The 9,043-nt window shown below is 58.9% G+C and overlaps 1 protein-coding gene across 1 annotated transcript in view; it reads left to right on the top strand.

The window, feature by feature from the left end:
* The first annotated feature begins 719 nt into the window (after positions 1–719).
* The window catches only part of SRCIN1 (SRC kinase signaling inhibitor 1), a 49,151-nt gene continuing 40,827 nt past the window's right edge, over positions 720–9,043 (top strand). The window contains exons 1-2 of the mRNA XM_075036445.1: positions 720–924; positions 4,256–4,539. Coding sequence (XP_074892546.1) covers positions 720–924; positions 4,256–4,539 — 489 coding nt within the window. The remainder of the gene's footprint in view (positions 925–4,255; positions 4,540–9,043) is intronic.

Below are 9,043 nucleotides of genomic sequence, written 5' to 3'. Positions count from 1 at the left end.
CTCTGGGTGCTGGGCAGCCTCCTTGGGTGCTGTGCAGGCAGCAAGCTGGCAGCGCAGCAGCCGCAGCCTTTGGGAAGAAGGCGAGTGCATCGCGCTCTTCCCGCTGCCTTTAATGGCCGGGCGCGGGGGAGCCGCATCGCTCCGAGGGGCTTCTATTCTTTCGCCTCCCTTTCTCCCCAAATGTACTCGCTCCTTCCCCTCCCCTCGCCCCTTTTTGTACAATTGCTTTCTTGGACTATTTTTCATGCTCCGCTAACTGCCGTTGCTTTCACGGCCCGTGTGAGCCTCGCTGCCTCATGAAGATTTATGAAACTGCAGTAATAAACTGTGTTTGAAAGATCCTCTTTATGATAAAGCCCTGCCAAGCTGCTGGCGGGGGGGAATCCGAGCGGACCGTGCCACCGATCCTGCAGCCGCTCTGACCCGGCGTGGCTCTTGCGGGGCAGCACCCGCAGCACAGGGCGGGTTTTTGGGGGCCTCTCCCACCCCCCCCCCCCCCCCCCGTCTCCCAGCGAGGGAGCAGGGAGCTGGTGGAGAGCTGCTACTTGGACTGCAAAGCCCCAGTCCTGAAGAGCATCACCCAAAGCACGGTCGGGCTCCGGTGCCTTTGGTGCCGCTGCTTCTCCCGGGAAGGAGGCGGTGGCCGCATCCTGCTAGGAACCCAGGCTGTGGTCCTGGCACGGGTGACACCTCTGCCGGCAGGTAAGGAAGATGGATGGATGAATCGGCAAAGAGAATCGTGCTCCTTTAACCCCCCGCTGCTCGGAGAGGGGCTTGCCAGGATATACCGTGGGATTTTGGCTGTCGTGGGAGCCCTGCGCCCGGCAAAGGAGCCGCCTTCAGCCCCTGGAGACCTGGGGGCTGCCTCCCCCGTCCCACCGAAGCAGTTTACCGGCCGCCGTGGAAGCTGTCCTGCACCCGTGGGTAAGCGATGGGATGGTCCCTGTGCGGGGGACACGTCCCGGAGGGGCACCCTGTTTGGCTGGGCTGGGGCAGTGCCAAGATGGGGACTCCGGGCAGGCTCCGGCCACCAGCCTTCCCACCCCAGTGACCTACTTGGAAGCAGCCCTGGGAAGCACTTTCCAGGGATCTTGCTGCTGCCGTTGCTGGCGGCGGGGCAGTCCGTGTGTGGGTACCACTGCTCCAGCATCAGCGCACGGTCCCGGCATGGCAGGAAGAGAAACAACTTGGTGGGGGGATTTCGGGTGGCAGGATGTAATTATCCCCCTTGGGGTGAGGCCAGGAGGGAAGGATTAACACCCTCTTTCCATGCACCATGCCAGGGAAGCACGAAAGAGCATGGATGGTTTAAGGTCCCTTTCCGAGGGAGCCCCTGTACCCGAGTTGTTGGTCGTTCCCTTATCAAATGGTGTCTGCCCGCTCCAGGCTGGGATCTGGAGGGGAAGGTGGCTGATGTGGGGACAGGTACATGCATGTCTGTGGTGGCTTTTCCTCCTCTCACCTTAGCGGGAGAGATTATGGGGTTCGTGGTGCTGGGGCTGCCTCCCCCTCCACCTGCGCCGGAGCCAGGCGAGGGATGTGGGAGCGGATGCGGCGCAGCTGGGGGTGGAAGAACCCCCGACAGCATCCAGCTTTGCTCTGACCCCTGTGCAGATTGTGCAGGGCTTTTCAAACCATCCTTTTTAGTAGTCGGCAGAGAGACAGCGAGCTGGCGCGTTCCACTCCCGGAGCATGTAATTAGGGAGCGGGGAGCTGCATGCTGATGCGTGGCTCGGCAGCGAGAGGAGGAGGAGGAGGGTGGGAAGGAGCCGGGAATGCAGCCTCAGCCCAGGGCTGCTAAACCCGGGGGCTGGTGGAGGCACCGCGGAGGCGGCTGCAGGGAACCGGCCCCTCTTGCATCCCCCAAGCCCCCGTCCCTGCATCTTCCTCCGGCTCGAGGCCTCCTCGCCGCCACGCTGCTGCTCTCCCCAGCGAGGGAGAGGAGCTGCAGCTCCTTCCTCCCAGCCTTGTCACTGCTGTGGCCGGGGGCTTTCGGGGTGCCCCGTCACCCCTCTTTCGCAGCCTTCCTGGGTTCATCGTTCCCATGGGATGCAATGAGGCTGGGAGTCCTGGTGGCACTCAGGATCCAGCACCGCAGAGGGACCGGTTTGGTGGGAACGGGCCACGCTGGGTGCCCTGCCTGCACCGGGGGGGATGCCTGGGGTCCCACTCCCCCTCTCCTCCACCTTAGACCTGAGAGCTCCAAGGATGCATCCAGGCACTGCCAATGGGCACCCGATGCTGGAGCTGGGATGGGTGCTGGGTGCTGGATGTGGCCCCTGCCAGCGCATCTCCGCTGCTTTACCATCGTAGAGCAAGCGCTTGAGCAACCGGCCGAGGGCAGGAGGGAGTTTTCTGCCTGGCAGCAGCAAACCCTGGGCGAGACGTGTGTGTTATGGGTGGCTGTTAGGTGAATGGAGAGGTGGGAAGGCAGCTCCTGGGGCTCAGCAGGGTGCTACAGGAGAAATTGCTCCGTCTGCGTTTCCCATCAGTGCCGGAGTTTACCAGAGGCTCCTCAGCCGGTGGTACCCGGGGACGCCGGGACGATGCTCTCAGCCCTGCATCGTGCTGCCTTCTCCTCTGCCAGCAGAAGGACCGAGGTGTCCCCTCTGACATCTCTCCCGTGCCACTCTCCCTGGGAGATCTCAGGGTGTTTTGTACGTGGCACCGGTGACGCAGGGACCCGGCTGAGCGAAGCGGTGAGGTGGGGAGGGACCGGGAACTTTGGCTCTTGCTCAAATTCTGCCGCTGTCTTCTGGGTACGGGGGTGACTGTCCCCTGGCTGAGGTCACGCTTGGTGATGGAGCTGTGGAAGGAGCTGGACTGGGTGTTTTCTGGTAGAGGAAAGGGGGGATCAAGCTTTGGCGGGGGGAAGGAAGTGCCTGTAGCGTTTGCTGACAGCGTGGTATCCCCGCCTGGCTCGTAGCAAACTCCCTTGTATGACCTTGAGCAGAGGAGTTATGTCTGTAGCACACGCTGGAGTCCTGTCCTACATTAATAACACAATCAGTTGATATAAAGCTAATACGTTGGGCTGATAAATAATTAAGGGAAAAGGAAAAACCCTCTATGATTTGCTTAACAGGAGCTTGGGAAGGAAGGGAGGGGGGGAAAAAAAGACAAGGAGGGATATGAATAATGGATCAAGGTTAAACGGTAAGCGAAAAAGTAAAGCCTTAACGCGGCGAATCCCTGCAACACACATGCTGCATGTTGCCAAACTAGTTAGCGGCAACAAAGACAGCTCGTGGCCTCAGCACAAGCACGGCGGTGACGGCCGGGACCAGCCCAGGGCTGTGTGACAGGGCTTAGATGGCACGAGACCCTCAAAAGTGGCTTCTTGGGGTGGGGGCTGCTCTGCAGCAGGCGTGGGGCTGGGAACCACGGAGTGGCCTCATCCTGCAGCCACCGAGGAGGTGCCAGGCGCTGGCAGCGTGCAGGGACTTCCAGGCATTCATTACCACTCGCATTGTGCGCGCTCGGCACAACTTCCCTGGAAATTAAAATCACGACGTGCAGCTAATGAATTATTAGCAAAGGGACGAGTCCCTTTTGCCTCCCTGCACGCGTGACCGCCTTGCCTGCCCCCCCTGCCTGCACTCGCTGCCCGCTCTACCTGCCCGGGATGCGGTGAAACTCTGCAAGAGGGCTGGGATGGGGCAGAGCATCCCTGCGATGCCGGGTTTGGTGCCTGTGGGCTGCCCGGGGAGCAGCGGCTGCAGGATGGGGGGCTGACCCTCCGGTGGGGGTACATCAGCACAGGGCAGGCACTGATGGGCAGACACGAGCCTCCTCCCACCCTGGCCCGCATTTAATTTTCTTTTTGGTTTGTCCGTGTGTCCGTGTCCCCCTGTCTGTCTGTGCTCCGGAGCGGTGCCCGGCTCCTGTGTCTTGTCTGTGCCGTTTTAATAACCCAAGGCTGTTTTATCCATGTTTCGGTCTGAACATCGTGGTCTCGGTGGCATCCCAGCCCCTCCATCCCTCCTGCTGCCCCCTGCCCCATCCATCTCCTGCCACCACCAGCCCCGTGCCCGGGGACACGGTTGCCATCGCAGGGGGATAAACCCTGCGCTCACCAGCCCCCTGGTTCTATCCCATTGAGGGATGACCCTGCTCCCAGCTAGGCTCAGCTATCACTTCTAGCTTAAAACCCCCTCCCCATCCCCAAATCTTAGCACCCCACCTCTGCCCCATACCGGCGGGACCACCTCGGGTCTGGCCGTGACCCCGGCTCTGCTCTCCCCTCCCCGTGCAGATCCCGAGAGGACGAGCACCCACATGATCTCGGCGGATGATGCCGAGTACCCGCGGGAATACCGGACCTTGGGCAACGGCACCCGGCGCTTCTCCAACGTAGGGTTGGTGCACACCTCGGAGCGCCGGCACACCGTCATCGCCGCCCAGAGCCTGGAGGCCCTCACCGGCCTCCAGAAGTCGGAGATGGAGCGCAAGCGGGATGCCTTCATGGACCACCTGAAGAACAAGTACCCGCAGCACGCGCTGGCGCTGCGGGGACAGCAGGAACGCATGCGGGACCAGGTAAGGGGCGTCTGCTCGGGGTTGGGGGGGGGACGGATGGACGGGGACCCCATCTTGTGCTTTGGGACTGTCTGGAGGAGAAGCAGCTCGCCGGGGGCTTGGATGGTGCACGAAATGGGTGGCCACTTGCAGCAGCCCCACGGGGGGGGAGCATCCCGCAGGTCTGAGGAAAAGCATCCTCCAGCCCCGAGGGGGAGCATCCTCCAGCCCCAGTGGGGAGTACCCCCCCTCTCTCCCCAGGGCTGGGGGGGGTCGCAGGCAGATTTACCCTGCCATATAGGTGGATTTGATCCCGGTGGCTGTTGGCAGCCGTGGAAAGGAGAGGGACGGTGCAGAAGGGTGGGTGTGATGGCCACGATGGGGAGCTGACCTCGGGATTTGCCCCACGGAAGGGTGACACCCAGCTCAGGTCTGCAGATTTCCGCTGGTCTGCAAACCCCAGTCTCACTGGGGAAGGGGCAGCCTGACCCACGGGCTGGTGTCTGCAAACCCAGTTGCGTGCCTGGCACAAGCCCCCTCTGGGCTCCCCACATCTCTGCAGCCCCCCCAGCTCTGAAGCGGTTGCTCCCTGCCATAGCTCGCATGGTACAAAAGGCTGAAATAAATAGTTTGCCCAGGCAAAGCTTCGTCCCGACCCTCGCCCCCAGCCTGGCTGGAGCTCTGTGGCATGTCTCTGGGCTACTATGGCATGTCCCCGGGCCACTGTGGCATGTCCCCGGGCCAGCCCGCGGTGCCCTGGCACAGCCCATCCCCAAGTGTCCGTGCAGTAGCGCTGGGGGTGAGGATTTAGCATTAATCCTTGTTTGGGCAGGCTGTTGCTGTGAGCATGGGCTTAAATCAAAACCTGGCTGCTGAGCCCCAATGCTCTCCTCTGTGTTATGGACCCCAAAAATTTGAGGATGTTGCTGCAAAACCATGGCCAACCCTGACCTGAGCAGCACAAGTGCTGGGATGGGGGATGCTTTCTGAGCCGGGGGGGGGATTCAGTGCAGCTCCTGGGGCAGATATCTCCCCCCACGCCGGCTGCCCGGTAAGGTGCCAGCGAGGCTGGTGAGATTTTGGGGCTGCAGGGCAGGATGAGCAGAGGCAGCGAGGGGCTGCGGCTCTGCCCCAGCACGTTTCGCTGTGCTGTGCGCGATGCGGATGGGTAAGGGATGCCCGGGGTTTGGTACCCATGTCCCCACAGGGATGTCCTTCACTTTTCTGCTCCCCCGGGACTCAGTCCTCCCCCAGGGACCAGCCGGTCCTCAGGGCAGGACAGTGGGTGACACGTCTGGGCACCCTTGCCGAAAGCAGCAAAGGAACGGTTCCTAGGGACAATATCCATCCCTCGTGCCCAGGGGTGCCCCCCAGGGCCAGGCAGCACCCCAGGGTGCTGGGGAGCCCAGACCGCTCCTCCTTTGGGTAACAGCGATGCCCCCGGTGATGCTGTCGGGGCAGCAATAAATCCCCACCTAAACGGGCACTTTTATAAAAAGGCAGAGGGGAGGGTGAGCGCGGAGCAGCTGGAGGACGTGGCTGGAAAGAAATCTTATATCATCTCCAACTAGACACCTCCCCGAGGGACGGAGGCGACGGCTCCCAGACCTAGCGCGGCAAAAAGAAATCCGGCGTTGTAAGGAAAACCGGCGGGGCCCCGGTGTGCCGCCCGTGCCAAGGCGGCAGCAGCAGCATCGCCGCCTCCGAGCTGCCGCCGGGGCTGCTTTGGGGAGAACTGGGGGGGGGTCCCCACTTTGCAGCCCCTCTCCTTGCAAAAAACTCGTGGCTGGATGCAAAATGGAATAGCCAAATCCTGCACAGCTGGTGCACAGCACCAGCCGAGCATCCAGATTTTGGCTAAGGGGTAATTATTGATGGCAGCTTTGCCATCGCCATCAACCCGAGCGGGGCCAGGTACCGCACATGGGGCACGGTCCGTACCTGCGCTGCCGCTCACAAGATGGAGCGGTGACATTTCCAGCCACAGAGTGATATTTCTCAGTAAATAACTAGGAATCTTTCCTCTCTTAGTACAACTATTTAAAGATTTTAATTTTTTTTTTTATAAGCAGCAGCTATTAAAAAAATCCGGCCCATGTTGACTCGGGGTCTGATAAGCTTTGGAGGATTTGTATAAGGTGAAAGAAAGATGATCTGGCTTCTGGAATTATCTTCTTTATTTCTGAACCCCCTCGCTTGGAGCCATGGGTGCCCAGTGGGACCAGGGGGTGTCCAGGCATTTATTGGCACCAGTCAAGCCCAGCCTGGCTTTTTGGGGCTTGGTTGTGGAGGGGTGAGGGTCCAGGACTGGCTCCATCCCTCCCCGTCCCGGGCAGGGTGCTGGGCAGGGGCACAGCTCCATCCCTCAGCCCAGCCACAAGCATCACCTATTTGCAACTGGTGGGGAAAGAAAAAAAGAAGAAAAAAAAAAATCCTATTTTTTTCTCTTTTTTTTTTTTCTTCTTTTTTCTTCATTTTCCCCACAGGCGGTAAATAATAACGGGGAGAAAATATAACTAGGAACACTGGAAACCCCGGGTGCCAACCTTTAAATGACATTGGGATACAACACTCTGGGCCTGCCTGAAACGTTTGAAACTTGCTTTGCCATTCTAGGGGAGCCTGGCAGGTATTTCAGATCACAGGCTTTGCTATTTTGTTTTTTTTTTAAAAAAATTACATATAAGAGAGTTTGCAAAATCAGAGGTGAATAGAAACATTTCATAAATGTCAACATCCCTTTCAGCGTGGCAAAGCCTGCAGCAAAACGCCATTGTACTCGTGCATAGGAATCGGAAAGCGAGTGTAATATTAATTTTAATCATATGTATATATAACAGAGCAGAAAAACACCAGGCAAATAATTGTACCAACACCCAACAGACTGCTAGCAAATCTGCGGAGAAGTCCAAGGCGGCAGCTAGCTAATTTAAAACCCAGATGGGAGAACACGTTAAATAGGCATGTTAACAATAAAGAGAGGAATGGGAATCGGGACGAGGTGGCTGATGGAGCACATCAGCCGCTGGGCTTTGGGTCTGCTTTTGGGGTAAATCCTGCCCCGCGAGGGGTAAATCCGGCAGGAGAGGGATGGCACGGCCACGTTTCTTGTTTCTCTGGGCATCAGTGCTCTGGGACATATGATTCGGCCGGAGCCACACCACCAGTGCCTGATAGGGAACATTTAGAAAGTTAGGAACGTTTAGAAAAATAACAATATAATGGTGTAAAGGGGGATGGCCCCATTGCCCCTCCCCGTTTGTCACTAATAGCCACATTGCTTTTGGCTGTGCTTTTCTGCACGGGGCTCGGAGGGTGCGTACCGACCGGCAAGACGTGGTTGGCAAATTATAAACCTCAGAAAATAGGGGATTACAAACCCTCCCTTGCCCGTAACCAGTTAAAAGCCTGCATGCCAGCTGTATCGCAATTAAGCCCTGTCTACTCGGGTGCCTTGCAGCTCGTAAGCTGCAGCATGGGGTTAAATACCGCAGTGGAGCTGGAGCAGAAACATGCCTCTTTCAGGTCTAAATAAAAGTATATAAAAGCTTGGATTTCAGCTTGTCCAGTTCTGCTGCAGGAAAAAAAAACAAAAAAAAACCCAGGAAAAGGCTCGAGCTGAGTGTTAACGTGTCGGTGGCTGCCTGACAGCAGCAGATTTGCAGCTGCCCAGAATAAATCCGACTTTGGAATAAATAAATAACAGCCAGCACAGATGTACGTACCCACGAAGCCAGGTCCCTGATTTTTCCTGCCTCGCCAAGGGGCCCCCACGGCATCGTGTGTCGGGCAGGAGCAATCCCGCAGGCAGGGGTGCAGGCAGGAGTGCAGGCAGGTTGCTGGTTTGCTGCAGCTGGCTTTGTGCCTCAGTTTCCCCAAATTAAGCGGGGGTCTTGGCTGCTTCCCCGCTCCGCAGCAGGGTACGCTGCCGCATCGGGGACCTGGGGGGGGGGCTGAAATTTGGGGCTGGGGGTTTGTGCGGCTGGGTCTGCAGGCAGGGTAGGGCAGGGGGAGCGGTGATTCTGCTCTCCCAGCCGCAAGCAATTTTTTTGCGTGGGTTATTCTTGATAGTATTTTGCCTTTTTCTGTAGTGCTGTTGGCTCAGCACCTCCTGGGGTTTGGGCCAGGTATGCAGCGGGGGCTGGGGGGGGATGCTGCAGCCCCCCACTCCCACCCGCAAATGCTTGGACCCAGCTCCCACCGATTAAAAAAAAAAAAAAATTTAAAAATCCCGGTTATTTTTCTTGGCCTTGCAGTTGTCGAGCCTTTCGGGGAGCGAATCCTGATGCGTTTCTGCGTAACTGTAGGAAGGAAAAACTCCTGGGGAACTGGGGGTCCCGGGACCCCGGGGGGGGCTGACGAAGGCCATGCCAAGCCCCTCGCGGGTGGGCAGCCCGGGGGCCGTGCATGAGATGGCACCGGGGCTCCTGCGGGGGCTGCAAAGCCCCCAGGGGTGCTGGGGTGGGATGGGGTGAGCCCGGTGGCACCCTGTGCTGCGGCAGTGTCTCATGGGGGGGGTGCCCAC

The sequence above is a fragment of the Buteo buteo genome, chromosome 9 (assembly GCF_964188355.1).
Source record: "Buteo buteo chromosome 9, bButBut1.hap1.1, whole genome shotgun sequence".
In the NCBI taxonomy this organism is placed as follows: Eukaryota; Metazoa; Chordata; class Aves; order Accipitriformes; family Accipitridae; genus Buteo; species Buteo buteo.
The sequence above is the reverse complement of the archived record's forward strand: the minus strand, read 5'-3'. Positions and strand labels throughout refer to the sequence as shown.